The sequence below is a fragment of the Podarcis liolepis genome (genome assembly GCF_965112155.1).
Source record: "Podarcis liolepis genome assembly, chromosome: 7".
NCBI classification, from domain to species: Eukaryota; Metazoa; Chordata; class Lepidosauria; order Squamata; family Lacertidae; genus Podarcis; species Podarcis liolepis.
Genome location: NC_139561.1, coordinates 31256545 through 31277366, shown reverse-complemented (window position 1 = coordinate 31277366; position 20822 = coordinate 31256545). Strand labels below are relative to the sequence as shown.

General features: G+C 46.7%; 2 protein-coding genes across 9 annotated transcripts in view; one reads left to right on the top strand and one right to left on the bottom strand.

Moving 5' to 3' along the window:
• STARD8 (StAR related lipid transfer domain containing 8) overlaps positions 1–10971 on the top strand; it is a 74016-nt gene extending 63045 nt beyond the window's left edge. For all 5 annotated transcript variants that reach the window (XM_083512432.1, XM_083512431.1, XM_083512435.1 and 2 more), the window contains 7 exons: positions 1675–1873; positions 3287–3497; positions 4272–4386; positions 5668–5892; positions 6062–6279; positions 7001–7177; positions 8933–10971. In XM_083512432.1, the coding sequence (XP_083368558.1) occupies positions 1675–1873; positions 3287–3497; positions 4272–4386; positions 5668–5892; positions 6062–6279; positions 7001–7177; positions 8933–9050 (1263 nt within the window). In that variant the 3' untranslated portion in view covers positions 9051–10971. The remainder of the gene's footprint in view (positions 1–1674; positions 1874–3286; positions 3498–4271; positions 4387–5667; positions 5893–6061; positions 6280–7000; positions 7178–8932) is intronic.
• Positions 10972–12019: 1048 nt separating this feature from the next.
• Positions 12020–17591, bottom strand: LOC310711759 (basic phospholipase A2 PLA-B-like). 4 transcript variants are annotated; one of them, XM_083514009.1, is made up of 5 exons: positions 17410–17428; positions 15345–15386; positions 14310–14454; positions 12896–13002; positions 12026–12492 (listed from the first exon to the last, which is right to left on the bottom strand). In XM_083514009.1, the coding sequence occupies exons 2-5, from the start codon at positions 15382–15384 to the stop codon at positions 12323–12325; spliced, it is 462 nt and encodes a 153-aa protein (XP_083370135.1). In that variant the 5' UTR covers positions 15385–15386; positions 17410–17428; the 3' UTR covers positions 12026–12322. The 4 variants fall into 4 exon arrangements, with proteins under 4 accessions (XP_083370133.1, XP_083370136.1, XP_083370135.1 ...); XM_083514008.1 differs by lacking the exon at positions 17410–17428 and adding an exon at positions 17452–17591 and having other exon boundaries at positions 12027–12492; XM_083514007.1 differs by lacking the exon at positions 14310–14454 and having other exon boundaries at positions 12020–12492; positions 17410–17582.
• Positions 17592–20822: the final 3231 nt, after the last annotated feature.

The following is a 20822-nucleotide window of genomic DNA, read 5'->3' as shown; positions in this document are numbered from 1 at the left end:
GCAACCTTCACCAACATATTCTCCTCTGACTCCCTCAGGCGGCAACACCCGCCAGCTCCATCCAGCAGGGCTGTTAGAACTATAGAATTGTAGGGCTGGAAGGGACACCAAGGGTCATCCATTCCTGCCTCCCGGAACTACAATTCCCAGAGTTCCCTCAGAAGAGGGATTGGCTGTTAAACCCCTCTGGGAAATGCAGCTCTGCCAGAATTATTATTTCTCAAAAAATAAAATAAAATAAAATTGGGGGCAGAAGTGAGAACACCATCCAATGATACACAGTTAAGGCCACATCTCTGGCAGGATAATGTAGTTATGGGGAGACAGAGTCTCTTTATAATGCCTTGGACTTGGAGCAAGAAGGTGTAGGGGGTTGTAGACCCATTTGGATTACTTGGACGCGGGTGGCACTGTGGTCTAAACCACAGAGCCTAGGGCTTGCCAATCAGAAGGTCGGCGGTTCGAATCCCTGTGACGGGGTGAGCTCCTGTTGCTTGGTCCCAGCTCCTACCATCCTAGCAGTTCGAAAGCACGCCCCAAAGTGCAACTAGATAAATAGGTACCACTCCAGTGGGAAGATAAATGGCATTTCCATGCGCTGCTCTGGTTCGCCAGAAGCAGCCTAGTCATGCTGGACACATGACCTCGGCCAATAAAGTGAGATGAGCGCCGCAACCCCAGAGCCGTCCGTGACTGGACCCAACGGTCAGGGGTCCCTTTACCTTTACCTAATACTGACATACTTGATCTAGATATGAAAATTTGTTATGTTAGGTACTAGATATCCCATTTATTTCATGGTGTTGGCGATGATACCTGACATGTCATAAAATTCTACGCAATAGTGATCCAATAGTAGATTCCAATATATAGTTAGCAGAGTAAAAACTTATACAGGTGGCAGGATTCCCCCAAAAATAGACCAGAGGCAATTAATATTTCATCTAGCAGAGCTTTACTGCTACTGAAGGGAAATGAGCATAATGGTCACAAATCCAATACTTTCAGGATTGGCACTGTGCATAAGAAATCCAGTTGCAGCAGACTTAACTTTAACTTATAATAACTTATAATAAGACTAAACCTTAACATTAAGCATACTATGTACAGAACACCACACCAGAAGGAAAAGAGATAGAAAGAGAAACTGAAACCCAGAGTCCTTCTGGCCTATTATTATCGTCCACATGACCTTGACAGAAAGAGATAAGAGAACCAGTTTAAGCCAGCTGTACTCAGCTTTTCTGAAGGAATAACCCAAACATCATGAACCTTCTGCTTGCTTCTTTCACACAGAGAAGCTTCCAGAACCCTCTTGAATTAATTAGAATAGGAAAGATCTCTACACATCAGATCAATACTTTCTGTACGAAGAAATGCAAACTGACATGACATTCCATTTTAAAAAGCACAACTTTTAAACAGGAGGCACCACAAATCAAACCTCCGCTGCAGAGTCCTGGTCTGGACGCTCTGTGGAAATGTCTTGAGAATCACAGAACTGTAGGGCTAGAAGAGACCCCATGGGTCATCTAGCCCAACCCTCTGCAAAGTCAGCTTGGCCAACGTTTGGACTCAACACAAGAGAAGCCCTCAGAGCTCTTCGGTTCAAGGGTACTTGCATTTTCCTTCATATGATCTTTCCCTCTCTCTTTCTCTGGGGTCTCTGAGCAGGTCGGCATTTTCCGTAAGTCCGGAGTCAAGTCCCGGATCCAGGCCCTGAGGCACATGAACGAAGCTTCCCCAGACCATGTGAGCTACGAGGGCCAGTCGGCCTACGACGTGGCCGACCTGCTCAAGCAGTACTTCCGTGACCTCCCAGAGCCCGTCTTCACCAGGAAGCTGATGGAGACATTTCTGCAGATTTACCAGTGTGAGTGGAAGAAGGGTTCAGGTTTTGTTTTGTTTTTATGGACTTACCAGCTGGGAAGGGGACAGATGAGAGATTTGTTTATTTGTTTTATCTATACACCACCTTTTCCTCCAAAAAGCACAAGGTGATGTACATGGTTATCTTTTCTATGTTGTCAGCTTTCTGTATTTATCTGTGTTGGTTTAATTTGTGTAAGCCACCTTGAGTCTGGGGAAAAGAAGGGATACAAACAAACAAACAAACAAACAAACAAACAAACAAACAAACAGTGGTGGTAATAGTTGTTGTTGTTGTTGTTGAGTCATTTAGTCGTGTCCGACCCTTCGTGTCCCCATGGACCAGAGCACGCCAGGCCCTCCTGTCTTCCCCTGCCTCCCACAGTTTGGTCAAACTCATGCTGGTAGCTTCGAGAACACTGTCCAACCATCTTGTCCTCTGTTGTCCCCTTCTCATTGTGCCCTCCATCTTTCCCAACACCAGGGTCTTTTCCAGGGAGTCTTCTTTTCTCATGAGGTGGCCAAAGTACTGGAGCCTCAGCTTCACGATCTGTCCTTCCAGTGAGCACTCAGGGCTGATTTCCTTAAGAATGGAGAGGTTTGATCTTCTTGCAGTCCATGGGACTCTCAAGAGTCTCCTCCCACACCACAATTCAGTAGTAGTTAGTAGTAGTAGTAGTAGTAAATAAACAATCCTTTTGGAGAATCCCAGCATGGCAGAAGAAGGCAGGAATTGCTTTGTGTATTTTCCAGGAGGTAAATCATAAGGTTGACATCCAGCTGAGAAGATGTGGGGCTGTCTCTAGCTGGGGTGTCTGAGCAGAATAATCCCAGGTGTCAGGGGCCAGTCTGGGAGGCTGTTTTTCAAAAATATTTTGACAAAAATACAAATCCAATATTTCCCAATAAATATGCATATTTCGACTTCCCCCACCGTTTTTGCCCTTTCTTATATTTTAAAGTTTGTGACACTGCATTTCCTTCCTTATTCCAATTATTAAGTACTCCCTCGTTTTCCTTTAGCATTAATTTTAACTGGTTTAAGTTAATCCCACTAATGAACTTATATGTGTACAATAACATTTCAAATAATCCACAAATTTCCCCCGGTCTTTGATAAAGTTTCCCCCCGCTTGGTTCCTTATTGCTCTTGTAAGATTTGCCATTTCCGCATAGTCCATTAGTTTAGTCTGCCACTCCTCCTTGGTTGGTACAGAATCTTATTTCCATCTCTGAGCATAAATCATCCCGACTGTGGTCCAGTGTGGCAGGTTAGTTGGCCCTCGATGACCAGAAACAGGACCAAGTGGGTCAAGGGAGCAGATCCAAGCACCACTGACGGGCGTAGGTGATCTGGGTTTTGGATTTTGGAATGGGGTTTGGGGACCCAGCCCTGACATCCTCCTCTTCCTCCCAGTTGTGCCGAAGGACCAGCGTCTGCCGACGGTGCAGGCAGCCATTGCTCTGATGCCCGACGAGAACCGGGAGGTGCTGCAGACATTGCTCTACTTCCTGAGTGACGTGGCCTCTGCCCAGGAGAACCAGATGACAGCCGGGAACCTGGCGGTCTGCCTGGCCCCCTCTGTTTTCCACCTCAACGTCTCCAGGAAGGAGAGCACTTCTCCCAGGTGAGGCGGTGGGTACCACAAAGCCAGGCACTGCAGATCTCTCCTCTCTCTTTGCTCTTACCTGTGGGCACCTGGCTGCGGGCATCACCTAAGGCAAGCGCAGCAGGTTGCAGGGTTCTGCAACACCTGAGGCCAGGAGGGACTCCCATAAAGGCTCTCTCTAAGGAACAAGGCCATCCTATGCAGTGGTGAGCCATGGTTCCTACATCGGAGGGGGTTGGGATAGATAACCCTTGGGGATCCCTACAGTTCGGAGATTCTGCAAACTTTGCCCACAGCTCCTCCCCCCCCCCAGCATGTCCCCAGCACCTAGGCTCCCCGTTGATTGTCACACATCTGAGATTCAACAGCCTCCCTCCATGGAAGGCCCCTGCTGCTGGGAATTCTGGGTGGCCCTCTCGTGGCACACAGAAAGGCTTGGGCTGATTCATGGCAATCGTGCAAGAGTTTCATGCGCCGAGCTTTTTTAAAAGAAGGAGGGGAAGGTTTTTCTTCGTCTTGGTCACCAGGTGGTTCAAAAACAGTACCTAAGAGTACCTAAGAGGTTTTATTAAATAGGGTTGCCCTATTTCAAAAAGCAAAAATCCAGACGCAAAGGTTTTTGAGCTTTTTTTGCTCAAAAAGAAGTTTTGGAGGTATTTTTTAGGAAATTTGCCAAAAATACAACACTTCTGACATGGGTTACCTCACGCCCATGTGCTGAATTGCCAAACGTTTCCCTCAAAGCTCTTTCCCCTTATCTCCTGTCTCCTCTCCCCTCCTCACCCTGGTCAGGATGATTCACAAGCGAGCCACGATGGGCAAACCCGACCACAAGGACCTGAATGAAAACCTGGCCGCCACCCAAGGTCTCTCCCACATGATCACGGACTGCAAGAAACTATTTCAGGTACTGGCCCTCGGCTCAGGCTTTGTTGTTGTTGTCATTCCAACTTCTCAATTAGCACTTTTAAGAGGGTAACCGAAATTTGCATGATAAAGACTGAGAGTGCACCCGCTTATAGCGGCTGGAATGACCATCCCTCCGTTTTTTTGGAGAAACTTAGACAGGGTCAATCTTACTATTTGACACACTAAAGTGTGGGATATTGCACTGTCGGGGTGGGGTGAGGGACACAACTAGCCAATAAGCTGAGAGTCCTTTAGGGGTCAGCGGAAAACAAAGGACAGTTTTGTACTTGCTTGGTCTGACTTTATTTCATTTGTAAGCAAGGAGGAACATGGTCATTGATATAATAGCTTTCCCTTGATATAATAGTGCCCATGCTTTGCAACCCTGTCTTGTTTAAGCATTATGCCTACTGCTATAAATAGTTCCTGTCTCTACTTTCCACGCACTCACATGCCTGTGGTTTGTTTATTTTGGCTTTATTTTGTACCTGTTTCTCATTCGGCAGTAATTGTGTATGGACTATGTTTATTGTCATCAGATCCTGTTTGTTAACACTGCATTTTGCAGAATTATGTAGGACCTGTTTTTGGAATATTAATAATAATAGAAGTAGTAGTTGTAGTAGTAATAATGATAATATTATTTAAGAACATCAGAAGAACCATGCTGGATTAGGCCAATGGCCCATCTGGCCCAGCATCCTGTTCTCACAGTGGCCAACCAGATTCCTGGGGGAAACCTGCGTGCAGGATCTGAGCACAAGAGCCCTCTGGAGCAAAATTTACCTGGCTCCCAAAATGTCCCAGAGCTGCTGCATTTTCTCTGATTAGATCAGCCCTCCATTCCCCTCCTTAGCTTCCTTTGACCTATATGGGACAGATTGCGAGAAGCCAAGTTACAGGGAACCAGGCAGAGGACCTTCTCGGTAGTGGCACCCGCCCTGTGGAGCGCCCTCCCATCAGATGTCAAAGAGATAAACAACTACCTGACATTCAGAAGACATCTGAAGGCAGCCCTGTTTAGGGAAGTTTTTAATGTGTGACATTTGAGTGTATTTTTGGTCTTTGTCAGAAGCCGCCCAGAGTAGCTGGGGAAACCCAGCCAGATGGGTGGGGTACAAACAAACAAACAAATTATTATTATTATTATTATTATTATTATTATTATTATTATTGGACAACCATTGCTCACCCAGCATGATTTCCCAGGGGATCCCTGTTTTTGCTGGGCTCCGGTCTCTGCCCGCATCTGCTCACAACCACGGCTTTGCCTTTCCAGATCCCCCAGGACGTGATGCTCCAGCTTTGCAACTCCTACTTGGCAGCGGACACCCAGCCTCTCTCCTTCTCTGAGCTGATGGGCCGGAGCCTGCAAGGGGAAGGCCGGGATTCCCGGATTGACTTGGAAGTCAGTATCCAAAGCCTGCTCAAGGAGTCCTTTGACCGCTTCAAGGGGTGGCTTGGCATGCCTGGACCCCTCAACACGGAGATCTCATGCAAGAAGGTAAGAGATGGGAGGTTGGGCTCTCCTCCGTTGCAAGAGGTGGAACCTGGAGTCCTTGAGCTGAGATTGCTGCCTTGCAGGGGGTTGGGCTGGATGACCCTCAGGGTCCCTTCCAATGCCGCAACTCCGTGATTCTACAGAATGACACCTTGCCTCCCTGTCTGCTCAGGTGGGGGACGTGCACCCCCTGCGCCTGTGGAAGGTGTCCACGGAAGTAGAGGCACCCCCTCAGGCGGTGCTTCAGCGGGTGCTCCGGGAACGGCGCCTGTGGGACGAAGACCTCCTGCAGGAGAAAGTGATGGAGGCCCTGGACCACAACACGGAGGTCTACCACTATGTGACGGACAGCATGGCGCCTCACCCCCGGCGAGACTTCCTCGTCCTCCGGTGAGAGCCAGGAAATATCAGTGCATCTTCCTTACCCCATCCCAGTGGTGTTCGCTAGCCAGCATTGCTACCTCTGAACATTGAGGAAATCCTCTTTTAAAGCCATCTAGGTTAGCGGACATCCGTGCCTCCTGTAGGAGCAAGTTCCATAGCTTAACAATTGCGCTGTGTAAAGAAGTTTTTTCTTTTTCTTTTCTCTAGCCTGAACCTTCCAACATTCAGCTTCATCGAATGTCCATGAGTTCTAGTGTTGTGAGAGAGGGGGGGAGCAAAAGATTCTCTGTCTATTTCTCCATGCCACACCTACTTCTATAAACTCCTATCATGTCGCCTTTCGCTTGTGTTTCTTCTAAACTGAAAAGTCCCAACCTTTCCTCTTAGGGGATTTCCTCCACCCCCTTTTTCGGTTGCTCTTTTCTGAACCTTTTCCAACTCTGCAATATCCTTTTCGCTTTTAAATTCATTTTTATTAAAGATGTTCTTGTAAATCTTGAATAAAAACGAATTTAAAAATGGAAAGGATATTGCAGAGTTGGAAAAGGTTCAGGAAAGAGCAGCCAAAACGATCAAGGGGATGAGACAACCGGAACTGCACCCAGGATTCCAAATGTGGTTGCACCATAGATTTGTATAATGATATTGGCAGTTTTCTTTTCAGTTACTATCCTAATGATCCACAGCCTGACTGTTCCTGCTCACCCGTTTTGTTTTTCCTTTGCAGAAAATGGCGCTCAGACTTGCCTCGAGGAGGCTGCCTCCTCGTGTCCTTATCCCTGGACCATAAGACGTTGCCCCTGGAAGGTGGGGTCCGGGCAGTGGTCCTGACCTCCCAGTACTTGATGGAGCCCTGTGGGATGGGGCGCTCCAGAGTGACCCATATCTGCCGCTCAGATCTCAGGTGAGCTGTCCAGCCAAGCCTACAGAATCATAAAATTGTAGAGTTGAAAGGGACCCCCAAGTGTAGAAGATGCCCCCTGTAGTAGTTTGGACTTGATATCCCGCTTTATCACTACCCGAAGGAGTCTCAAAGCGGCTAACATTCTCCTTTCCCTTCCTCCCCCACAACAAATACTCTGTGGGGTGAGTGGGGCTGAGAGACTTTAGAGAAGTGTGACTGGCCCAAGGTCACCCAGCCGCTGCATGTGGAGGAGTGGAGACGTGAACCCGGTTCACCAGATTACGAGTCTACCACTCTTAACCACTACACCAAAGATTAGCAGGAAGATGTATGCAAAGCACGAACCAGGAGTGCTGCTTTTATTTTTGTTAAGCCAAAGACAGGTGTCTTAGAGTCAGAATATTGGTCTGCCTGACTCTGTATTGCCTAAAGCAGGGTGTCCCAAGCTTGGGTCTCGCAACTGTTTTTGGACTACAGCTCCCATTATCCCTGGCTAGCAAGGCCAGTGGTCAGGGATGATGGGAATTGTAGTCCACAAACAGCGGGAGACCCAAGTTTGGGAAACACTGGCCTAAACAGACTGTCCGTGGGTATCCAGGGTTTCAGAGGCAGAGTCCTTTCATTTTATAGAATTGCAGAGTCCAACCCCCCGCAACGCAGGAATCTCAGCCATGCAGCACATGGTTATAAAAGCAGAGGAAACCAGTGCTGCTATAAAACAAAACTGCTCCAAATCGAACGGAACAGAGTCGATGGTGGAAAAGAGTTGGGCACCATTCAGTGAAGCACCTCAGGTGTCAAAAAGTGCAAAGAGGTGTGCTAACCTGTTGCAGGAATCTCAGTTAAAGCATCCCTGGCAGATGGCCATCTGACCTCAACTTTAAAAAATGTCCCCTGCACTTTCACTACTTGGGCTTAGGAAGAGTTTGGATTTGATATCCCGCTTAATCACTACCCAAAGGAGTCTCAAAGCGGCTAACTTTCTCCTTTCCCTTCCTCCCCCACAACAAACACTCTGTGAGGTGAGTGGGGCTGAGAGACTTCAAAGAAGTGTGACTGGCCCAAGGTCACCCAGCAGCTGCATGTGGAGGAGCGGAGACGCTAACCCGGTTCCCCAGATTACGAGACTACCGCTCTTAACCACTACACCACACTGGCTCTCATGATTATCCTAAAGATGACCCCTTAGCCTTTCTATTGACTGCTGCTCATATGGAGATAGCCAGATGTTGGAAAACCGGTGATGGGCTGAACACTGATTCTTGGTATAACAGAGTATGGTCAATAGCATTGGCTGAGAAACTAACATGCCAAGTGAGAGCACCAAACACAATCCATGTTCCTTTTATAACATATGGCAAATGTTCATTGAATACATACATAGTTCGGACTGTGGCAGGAACCCGCCCAGCCAAATGAAACTTTTAACGCATGGCATGATAAAAGTCTGCCATTTTATCAGGACAAGTTACTTGTTGTTTACTGTTGTAACAATTGTTTTCTCAAAATTTATCGTCTGGATCATGAAAATAAATAAAAACAGTTTTTTTGTTTGTTTTTTAAACCCTCCAACAAAGGAGTCCTCCAACAAGTCTGTTCCACTGTCCAACAGCTAAAGCCCTTGCAGATTGCCTGGGCATCCTCCTACTCCTCCTGAGACTTTGATGGAGTCACAGTATCAGTGAACAGGGAATTCCGCTTGTGCAACGTGGAAGATGCCCCCCCTGCTAACCTGTCGCTCTTTTGTCTTTCCAGGGGACGGTCTCCAGACTGGTACAGCAAAGTTTTCGGCCGCCTCTGCGCCATGGAGCTGGCCAGGATCCGAGACTCTTTCCCGGCGCTCGACCCAAGTGGTCCAGAGACAAAGATCTGAAGGGGGCTTCTGGCGCTCTTGGACGCTCTTGGAATGTGGAGTGGCTTCAGCCTTCACTAAAGGGGAGGAGCTTTTCCAGGTGCCTGAACACCTGCGAACTGAGCAGCCTCTGCCCCTCCTGTCTAGAAATGTCAGCTCTTCAAGGCTGAGCTGCTCCGAGGAGCAGAGAGGTCTCCGTTCGTGACGGTGCCCTTTCCTGGTTGAGCAGCATGCTTCATGTCTAGGAAGCCATCTTGGAGGTTCCTTCTCAAAGCCTCTGAGGGCTGTCTGTCCACTCCCCACACCACCAATGGATCCAGCATCCAGATACCCATTTAGCTGTGATCCCTGCATTGCAGGGGGTTGGATTGGATAACCTTGGGGTCCCTTCCAATTCTACAATTTCAGGGGAAAGGAGAAGAGCTGGGCCACAGGGGTGGAGGTGGGTGAGGAGCATCTCCACCTGCAAATCTTCTAAGGTTGTGGGCTGGCAAGGAGGTCCACCACCAGCCAAAGGAAGACAGTCCTAGGCTAGGTGAACCCAACCGTCTGATCCAGCTAAATAAACTAGTTCTGGGTTGGAACTGATGACCCTTGAGGTCCCTTCTCCAAACTCTACAGTTCTGTGATTCTGTGACGGCAGGATTGATGGAGATGGCGTGCAGAGGGATGCCAGAGGAGGGCAAAGTTGTCTACAGGAGTCAGGGGATGATGCTGCAGGGAACAGGGAAGGTTAGTTGGCAGTCAAGTTTGTGTGTAGGAGGCATTGCAGGATGAACAGCCGTGTTGTAGCACATGGGGGCAAGAGTGTATGTACGTGTGTAGGAGAGGGAGAGAGGGAGCCAGAAAAAAGATTATTTTATTCCTATATGCTTCCACCATTCCTGCATGGCAGGGGGTTGCGCTTAGATGACCCTCAGGGTCCTTTCCAATGCTATGATTCTTATCACATGAGTAGCACAGAACTGGCAACTGAGTCCAGGTGTTTCCACTTTTGCATGGGAGACCTTTCACTGAACATGACAAAGAGCCCATTGGCTCAGAGATATTTGATGCTATTCTTGGCAAAACCAAAGGGCGACGGATGCAGATGAGTGTGACCAAAGCCTGGGGTCTTGTGTCCTGAGGACACATATCTTGCTCTTGAATGCCAACTACATGATTCCAGTGGGGTTTGGAGGGAGGAAAAGAGATGTCACTGCATCCTCCATCAGATGGCTGTGGTCCTCTGATCTTTCTAAATCAGTAGTTTGACATTGGCTAACCTTGGCCTTTTATTTTATTTTTCCGTAACCAGGGGTCCAGCTGACTAGGCAGCATTCCAGCTGGAAGGCATGAAAACTTTTCCAATTTTTGTTAGAGATCTAACGGTGTCTGTTCTGCAGGTGATCAATTCAATGGCTCTTGTCAATCTTGCACTGCAGAGAATCAGACTAGGAGACTTTTGGGGGATCCTTCCAACTCTTACAATCCTATGGTTCTATAAATCATTGGAGGTTTTTAAACCGAGATTGGATGGCCCACAGTCAGGGATTCTTTAGCTGTGATTCCTGCATCGCAGGGGGTCAGACTAGATGAAACGTGGGGGTACCTTCCAACTCTACATTCTTTGGATTCTGTGAACTCAAATAGAAATAACTGATGTAACATTTGTGGGGGTATTTTTTGTCTTACTAATACCTTGGGGGTGGGGCTGTTATTTCTCTAATCAATTTTTCCTCTCGCTCGTATAAATATTGTACAGTTGTAATATTTAATATATAACTTGAGTGGGAGAGTATTTGGACAGAGGTGTGTATGTTTGTATGTGTGTGCGTGTGTGCGAGAGGAAGAAGCGTATTTTGTATTTAAAGGGGTTTTTTTTGTACTAAAGCCGTTGCGGGGTGTCAAAAGGAGAGAGAAAACTACCTGTCTCTGTGTAATAAATAAAGTACTAACCTGGTCACTGGCTGCTGATGAATATGATTATTACAACACCTAAAAGACAGTGTTAAAAACAAAATTACAGGAATAAGTTGGGTCCTACAAATATAAACCTCAAATGTTGAACACCAGGGTAAAGACATGTGTCTTTAGCATTCGCTAGAAGCTGTTCAATGTAGGCACGCCTCTGTAGGGAAGGATTTCAACAGCTTATGGGCCACCACAGAGAAGGCCCTTTCCCACCCCTCACCCTGCCAAGATGTAATCTCAGAGCCTTCGTCTATAATCTTTGAGAATTCTGGGAGGAAAGGTCCCTGAGGACTGGAAGTGGGCCAGTGTTGTCCCCATCTTCAAAACAGGGGTGGGAAGGGAAGACCCAGACAACTACCAGCAGGTCAGCTTGATGCTGATAGAAAGGTAATAGAACAGATAATTAAAAAGTCATTCTGTGAACACTTAGAAAAGAATGCTGTGACTACAAAGAGCCAAGCATAGGTTTTGAGTTGCAAGCTTGGTAGATCAGAGGAATGCTGTGGACGTAATGTATCTTGATTTCAGTACGGCTTTTGACAAAGTCCCCCATGATATTATTGCAGAAAAGATGGTAAAATGTGGGCTGGACAATGCTACTGCTATGGGAATTTGCAGCTGGTTAACTGACCAAACCCAAAGAGCGCTCACTAATGGTTCCTCATCATCCTGGGACAGGTGGGTTGCCACAGGGTTCTGTCCTAGGCCTTGTCTTTGTAAATGACTTGAAGGACTTTGCAGATGACACCATGGGAGAGGTAGCTTAATGGGCCAAGGTTCTGACTTGGAATACAGCCATTTTATAGGTAGACCCCTACAGTCATCTCTTTTACACAGCTAGAACTGCTTGCCAGGTACACTTTTTGAATATTTGAATTTCTAATATAGCTGCTTAGTTAGCCACCACAGGCACTTCCTCGATGGGAAAATCAGGGTTGGGAAGAAAAACAATTTTAACAAAGAGTTCGTGTAAGTAAATAAATAAATAAATAAATAAATAAATAAATAAAGGTTTATTGCTGCCCATGCCCCACATTTCCAGTAATAGACAAATCTTGGATTTAGTCCTTGGGGCGAGGAAAAGCACTGAGACGCCAACACGTCAATTTTTGCAAATTAAGATGCAGCTTGTGGGGACATCAAACGTGAACTTTGAAATGCAGAGATTTCAAAAATTCAACAATAAATGCTGCTGACTTTGGAATCCATGCAGAAAAACACACAAGCAAGAAAACCCCCTGCATTTCCGCTCTGGTCCTCTTTCCCACGGGGGAGATTGCCCTCTCAAAGCAATCCTCTGCATCAAGCCCGCATCCGGTTTGCCTGCTTCTCGGGCTTTCCTACTTCGGCTTCTTGCTGCCTCGACATTTAGGGGTGATTTCTTTGCACAAGACGTAGGGGTAACGGTGGTACTTCTTGTTGTACGTTTTGGCATACTTTCGGAAGCAGAGGGCCGCATGGCGGTCGCATTCGCACGCCAGCACGGCACAGTGGGTATTGTTTCTGTACTCTGCAGAGGCAAAAGCGGCGAGGAGACGTCAGGCTTGCAGGATGCAAAGCTTCCTTTTGACTGGAACCTCATGTGAGAAGTGCCTTTGTACCATAGGCCGGCGTCTAAACACATTCACACACACACACCCTCTTCATTCTCCTCCCAGGCAAGCAACAGGCATTGCCAGAGTTTGAGAACATGTTTTGGCCAAGCTGAACCTCTCCAGGAGGGCAAGAAGCAAGGCCAGTGAGGGGTGCAGCTCAGGGAGAGTTCAGCAGGCCTGATCAAGACCACCAGAAATAAATGGGGGTGGGGCATATCTGGAGACAGTTCTGTGGAATGGTTCTATGAATGACCTCCTTCTTCTAAAGGGAAGGTGGGCAAAGGAAAATAAACCCAAATCCTTCTGCCCGCCACTCACCACAGATAACATCGTCATTGATGATCAGGTATCTGTAGTGATCAATATATGGGTGGCACTGCTTGCTGTGTAGACCCTCATAGCAGCAGTCGTGTTTATAGCAGCACCTGGAAGGGGAGAAAATGGGGGGGGGGATGCAGGGGGAGGAAGGCCTGCTGGCAGGAAGCCCCTGTTGAGATTTTGAGAATTTTGGTGTCCTCCCCCCCCTCCACTGCACTGCTGAGCTTTCATTTAAAAATAAAATAAAATATTGTTATTACTATATTTATTTACGTCCCACAGTTTTAGCAGACAGGGATTCAAGGTGGCTTACACCTAAAATAGAAACGGCTAAAAGCTAGAGGGAAAAGCAATAATTAAAAAACAAGCATTAATAGAAATGTGTGTGTTAAAAGGTAAAGGTAAAGGGACCCCTGACCATTAGGTCCAGTCGTGACAGACTCTGGGGTTGCGGCCCTCATCTCGCTTTATTGGCCAACAGAGCTGGCGTACAGCTTCCGGGTCATGTGGCCAGCAGGACTAAGCCGCTTCTGGCGAACCAGAGCAGTGCACGGAAATGTGTTTACCTTCCCGCCGGAGCAGTACTTATTTATCTACTTGCACTTTGACGTGCTTTCGAATTGCTAGGTTGGCAGGAGCAGGGACCGAGCAACGGGAGCTCACCCCGTCGCGGGGATTCGAACCGCCTACCTTCTGACCGGCAAGTCCTAGGCTCTGTGGTTTAACCCACAGAGATCTGTTAAAACATGCGGATAGCTACACTGAAAACAGCAGAGCACCAGCACTTTCCTTAAAAACAGTCTAAACATTGAATCTTCATACACACTGATATGGAACTCAGCTACAGTGGTACCTCGGGCTACAGACGCTTCAGGTTACAGACGCTTCAGGTTACAGAGTCTGCTAACCCAGAAATAGTACCTCGGGTTAAGAACTTTGCTTCAGGATGAGAACAGAAAACGTGCAGCGGGAGCGGGAGGTCCCATTAGCTAAAGTGGTACCTCAGGCTAAGAATAGTTTCAGGTTAAGAACGGACCTCCAGAATGAATTAGTTCTTAACCCAAGGTACCACTGCACATTACTACACACACAAAAGGCGTTTTAAATGTGTTATAACACTGTGACAGCAGGTGGCGCTGTAGAGTTCAGTCTTGAGGTTTCCCCAGCCCTGTCCTAACAGAGGGAAATGTGTTTGAGCAGGTTAATCAGCCCTCTTCTTCACCCACTTATGCTGGCATGGCAGCATCACAGGGAGGGATGCATTGTTGATGCACAGCGGTTTCTGGCGCACCAGACCCCACCTACCAGGGATATCTGGCATCGCCTGCAAGCAAAGCCGCCCCCCACCCCGTCTGGCTGAGTGAGGCTCGTGGTGTCTTTGTGGAGGCCCAGGGTATCGCGCCGGCCAACTCACATGTCTGTCTGGTCCCTCGGCTTCCCTCTCCCGCCCTTTCCGCAGTAGCACCCGTATCCATTGAAGTGGATGAGGGCGTTTTTGTGGGTAATCCTCTCGATCAGCAACTTGAAGTTGAGCAGGCTGCCGTGGATGACGGACAGAGCTGGGAAGGGGACAAGCAGCGGCAGGAGGAGGAGGAAAACAGGCGGGGGTCCCCTGTCACGGTCCGCATTTTGGAGCGAGAAAGTGCAAAAAGCCCACCTCTGCCAGGATCTGGTCCAGGGACAGGAGGGCAATTCAACGCCATCCGCATGCCATGGCAGGTGCCCCTATTTCCAAAGCAATGCTCAAATCGAAACACGGCTGGCCTTCGAAATTTGCACTTAGCCGGATTTTGCAACTTATCTCACCCGCTCGTGATCCAGCGGATCCCAGGCAGCAGTGGCATAGCGTGGGGGGTGCAGGGGGGCCGGCCGCACCGGGCGCAACATCTGGGGGTTAGGGTTAGGGGGCGCAAATCCACGGGTTAGGGGGTGCAAATTACTTGCCTTGCCCCGGGTGCTGACAACCCACGCTACGCCACTGCCAGGCAGGCTCAGCCCCTCCATTTCCCCACCTCTGGAGCACCCCCTTCTGCCCGTAGGGACCCCCTGGGGGCACCTCTGCCCACCCACCCACATTTGGCAGGTGGGAAGGGGTTGCTGGCTGCACCAGTGGGTGGATGTCTCAGCAGCTGACAGGTCCAAACCCTTTCCAGCACAAGACAGGCTAAGATGGCTCCCTTTCTTTCTTTCTTTCTTTCTTTCTTTCTTTCTTTCTTTCTTTCTTTCTTTCCATAAATGATTTATAGCCCACTGTTCAATAGAAGATGGTATCTGGGTGGGGTCCAATCAGATCAATGGATACTGCCCAGTTTCCTGGAGGGTTGCTACCCGTCAGTGCTGACAATACCGATCCAGAGGGGGACCAAGCGCCTGACTCGGCACAAGGCAGCTTGCTGAGAAAAAGGGGCTTCTGGTAGCAAAAGTAAGCGAGGAACTTTTTAGCACTTACCGCCCACCCCCAAGATAGCAATCAGGAGAAGTCGCCTCATGTCTGAGGAAGACAAGAAGCAGAAAAGGGAAGAGGTAATTCCCACATCAGCTGATCACCTGAGGAACAAAGCGCTAATAAAAACCACAGATTCCTCACATTCAGAATTGTAACATCACTTTACATTTTACGAACTGTCACAAAAATAGTTTTCGTTTTCCTCTCTAGCCCTCACCCTGCTTTGCTACTGCCCTTGTCCATTTTGACCAGGAAAAAGTGGCCGAAATCTGGCTCTCAGGCTGGAAAAGGGCTCCTTGCTTTGAAACAGCCACCCTTGCCCTGGTGCCCTTCAGATGTTTATTATTGTTTGCTACATATCTGCTAGCCCCAAAGTGACTTACATTAAAGCCAGGTAGTCCGTGTTGTTGGACTACAACTCCCATTGTCCCTGGGCTGGTGATCACGAGTTTGGGGAAGGGCTGGTATAAGAGGGCTGGGCCTTTCATAAAACTAGAACTCATATAGGTCACATGTCTCAATGTTTGGGTAGCAATCTTGGGGTCTCTGCACCAAAGTTTCACTCTCTGGAGGTTTCTCTGAGAACTAGAGATCCTCACTTGATATACTTCAGATGCTAGGGGGTTGGGGGGGGATTTCAGGAGGGTCTCTGCGGATGATCTGAATAACCATGCAGGTTTAAGAGAAGAGGCTACCCTTCAGATATCCAAGGGTGCAGAAGTTAAAATGTCTTTAAATGCCTTTAGAAGTGCTTTGAATTGAGCCTGGAAACCAATCAGAAGCTGGTGCGATTGTTTCAACAGCAAAGTGATACACTCCTTTCACAGACCCTCCAAAATTCCCTATTTTCCAGGGACATCCCTGATTTAGAGACACTGTCCTGGTTTCTGATTTGATCCCAGAATGTCCCACTTTTCCTTAGGTTGTCCCTATATTCATTGGAGAAATGTTGAAGGATATGGAGTTATCCGACCCCTGAGCCATCTAAAGGGCTTTAAGGTTTAATGAAAAGTTTAATGTTTTATTATGTTTTTATATATGTTGAAAGCTGCCCAGGGTGGCTGGGGCAACCCAGCAAGATGCATGGGGTATAAATAGTAAAATTATCATTATGGAATGGGACATCCCTATTTTCATCAGAGAAATGTTGGAGGATATGCTGTCACATTTTGGGTCAGTGGAAGATTCTAGGCACTTATCCAGAGCAGCCCCAAAGAGAGCGCTTTGCAGCAGAGGTCCAGGGCCTCCCAAAAGCAGCAGGGTTGGCTGATAACATTTAGAAGTAACGCACATTTCCAGCTAAAGAACGGGGAAGTAATTTTTAACCCAGAGTCTAATATTACCTAACTTCACCATGGCATCGTGATAGCCCAAATATAACATAAGCATATTTGCAGATGCAAAGAACAGACACCAAGGCATGTTCATGCTATACATTTAAAACACTGTGATACCACTTTATGTCATGGCTTCTCCCAAAGAATTCTGGGAGCTGCAGTTTGGGAAGGATGCTGAGAGTTGTTAAGAGACTCCTGTTCCCTTCACAGAGCTACAATTTCCAGAAAGTTTTAAGAGTCAATCCCTCTTCCCAGAGAACAGTACCCACATTGTCCTCTTGATTTCTTTCAGACCCAATTTGTAGCAACTTATTTTCTTTTATAAAACCTCCAGGAAATGTGCCAGGGACATTCCTATATAAAAAATATAGTTATAAATACAGTATATAATTGCAAAGTAGCACTATTTCCCACCGGAGGGGAGCATTAATAAACACCGTATGAGAAACTCAAAGTGCTGGATTTGCATACAATTAAACCCGTGGTCATCACAAATCCCCCTAAACAACAACAACAACAACAACTAGGAGGAAGCTTCTACACTTGATCTTAGCCAAAAGGCCGAGAAGCTTCAAGGAGGAAGCTTCAAGGAGGAAGCTACTAAGATGTACAATGTATGGGACTTTCATCAAACAGGACTTATTTCGGGAATGGGCATAACTGTCAGAGTAAGCATTAAATTTCTTCCGAGAAATGTCAACTTAGTTCTGGTTAGTACGCCATGAACGCACAACAACACAAACTGATGCCCCAGTCCCAGGTATGATGGACACCTATTAATGGTCAGCTCCCAGCTTCTTTCTGTCCTGTAGAGAAGTTCATCTGAGTTGAACTTCTGAGACCAGGAACCATGGCGCATGGAGTCAAGAGAGTGATACATTGCCCACCACTGGCCATTAGATCTCATGCTTTCCCTTCAGAATCTAACACAATTGTGATGCTTAGAGCCATGGAATCCGCAGAGCAGAGGGGGGAAGGAAGGGGAAAGAAGAGAATAAGGAGAAGGTCTTGCCACTCAACATTTCTCAGATGGAGGATGGGACGTCCCCCGCACCTGAGTCCCAATCTCAATCCAAGAACTCAGCTTCAGATGACACACAAGTTATGCTATTCAGACAAAACCACTCTGAATCACTTTCTGAGGACTGATTATGTGGATCCTTAATCACCATCAGGTTCTAGAGATAACTCCCCTATAGCATCTCGTGTTCCACAGCCATGCAGGAACATGAACTGCAGAGTAAATTCCAGGTCTTTTAAGGATTGCAGACCTTCAAGAGCAGAGCCATTGGAACTGAAGGCCCTGCCAGCTGCCTTTGCTGTGACAACATCTTCTCATAGCTCATGAGGTCTTTGCTAGACCTTTGCCAAGACAACATCTTCCATAGCTCAGCCAGCAGGGCCCACCGGTGGCTGTCCAGGGTCCTGATTTGATTTGCCTTGGCAATTGCTATGACTTTCTGAGTGAACTACAGCAGAAGAGGAGAGAAATGGGGATGTACATGCAACATTGCCATTCTCATGCCTAAGCGTAACACCCTTTCCACATTCTTAATCCTTCTGATGACTTTTCCCACACCACGCCCCCCAAAAACTTGAGTAATTGATACTCAAACCAGGGTTACAAGATGACACTCAAACATCCAACTTTGTCTGGTCCCCTGAGAAGACAAATTGACGATACACATTTGGCCTTGCTGAGATTTATCTGTTGCCATTCTGCTTGTGTTTTTAGGTAACTTTCTGTTTCTTGACTTCCTATTTCTTTCAACCACAACCACCCCACCACCCCGTTCTCATTGACCTTCATCTCTACCACGTAGTGCACCAGAGGGTCTTCTGCAGGGATGTTCTGTGCACTTGTTCTGTCATACACAAACTGAATGACTTTCTCACTTCTGGCACACTGTTGATACCCCGGCATCTATTGACATCCTTGTCGCCATTCTCTGAAAACAGAGCTTGTGCATTGCCTGAATTACTTAGCCGGGTATTGGTTCCTAATTTCCTTGTCTCTTTAGCATTGTCTTGAGACTGATGTGATCCTTTGAATCTGTTGAAATCCTAGGTTAACAACAGGAAGAATTAGAGGAACTATTGGAAATGACTATAAAAAGCAGTAGAGATATGAGATGATCAGAACCCTCCAAACTTGAAGCATTAAAAAATTTATAATTTGGCAGAATATTTGGATTATTTGATATGTATATGTATAATTTGGAATATTTAATGTGATTGGATTGGATTGTTAAAATGGAAAATTTAATAAAAATGATATTTTTTTTAAAGAATCTGTTGAAATCCTGCACTTCCTCCTTTGCTTTCGTAGTCTTTTCCTGAGGCATTTGCTTCCTATCACCCTCATCGATCACACCTGTAGTACGAGTTGCAGCAGCAAGCTTCCTGGTGCCCTCCATGGTCACAATGTGCTTGGAAATGAAGCCATCCAGATGCATAGTTAGAGTTATATGCTTGAACGCTGTACTCTTCAGGTCCTTGAAATAAGCCTTCCTGGAAGCATCTGCTAGTTAACTCTAGTTCCAGGAACAATGTTTGGTTTATTTCTTCTACCCTGAGAATGAAAGCATTGCCCCTGTACCAGCAGGAAAACATACTTCATTGCTTTCTTCTTCTGTCTTCGCATCTTCTTTGGGATGAAGCCCTCCAATTCTGTCCAGAATTATTGCTTACTTATCTCCAGTCAGGGCCGGATTTAGGTTCGATGAGGCCCTAAGCTACTGAAGGTAATGGGGCCCTTTATATGGCCACCTGTCCTTTGTCAACAACAAATTGTTGCTGTTTTTTTGTGTTGAATATATGCTATGTGGTAATTTATGGACCTAATAGGTATCTAACTAACCAGTGATATTTTAGGAAGCAGGCTAGCAGGCGGGATCCATTATGTACATTATAGGAGCCTACACAACACAAAACACTGTTGCTGTATGTAGGTTTTATCTTATTTGTTTTTTATCTTCTATTTTGGAAATGTACATCCAGGGTGTTTTTCTTAATTTTATTTGGGGGGGCCAAGAGAGTGGGGCCTAAGCTATAGCTTGTTTAGCTTATACATAAATCCAGCATTGTTTCCAGTGCTCCAGTGTTCCCTTGTTCTCTTATCATAGCAATAATGTGCACCTGAGACGTGCCGGAACTGAGTTCTGGTGAATTCCAGCTGAAAAAAAGGCCTGCTTATCTCACAATTTGTTGGCATGCCTATCTCCTTGCCCTCTCCCTCAGTTTACTCACGTCAACAGTGATGATTTTTCAGCAGTGACTTCACATTTCTTATATCATGTGCTTTCACAACCAGCGCCGTGCTTCTTCAGTAGAAGTGTCAAGTTAGGTGACGCTGCCCTCAAAGACGAGGTCATTTTGCCATCAGGTTCACCAGGTGTGCAATGTCATTCTTGATGTTGCAATCAGGCAAATTTGGCAATCCCTGGTTTTCATTCAAAACCTTATCACACTCGTTTGGGTATTCTGACAGGAATGGAAACTTTGTGAATGTCTGGGTGCATGCTGACATGAGAGCTGGGGACATGTTTACAACAACCATCTTAGGTTGATGTGAGCCGTCATGGTGCTGCATTCCCAGCCAATATTATTTTCTATTTATTTTTTTACTTATTAAATTTATATACCACCCTATACCTGCATGTCTCAGGGCGGTTCATGGGATAAAATGAAAACGCAATGTTTTGTCTTCTCTGTGTCGTGTTATTCAGACAGCACGCTGCACACTGGATAGATTTTTCTGGTGTCTGAATTTCAAACAGCATTATACAGAAGTATCTGCCCAAATTTTTCTCCCTTGCCACCCCTATCAACCCAATAAACACACAAGACGTAACCGGCTGCACTTTTGAACAAACAAGGTACAGTATTCATTGTATCAAATTGTAGATTTCAACAGAATCCTTTCACAGAGTCTAAAACAAGTCTAAAACAAGGATTTCCAGAATATTAGCCTTGTTTTGCCATCCTAGGCTTCCTTAGTAGTACAGGCTCTAAGTAACGCAAATAAATACAATATCGTAATCTCACACATAGGGATGCAGGTGGCGCTGTGGGTTAAACCACAGAGCCTAGGACTTGCCGGTCAGAAGGTCGGCGGTTCAAATCCCCACAACGGGGTGAGCTC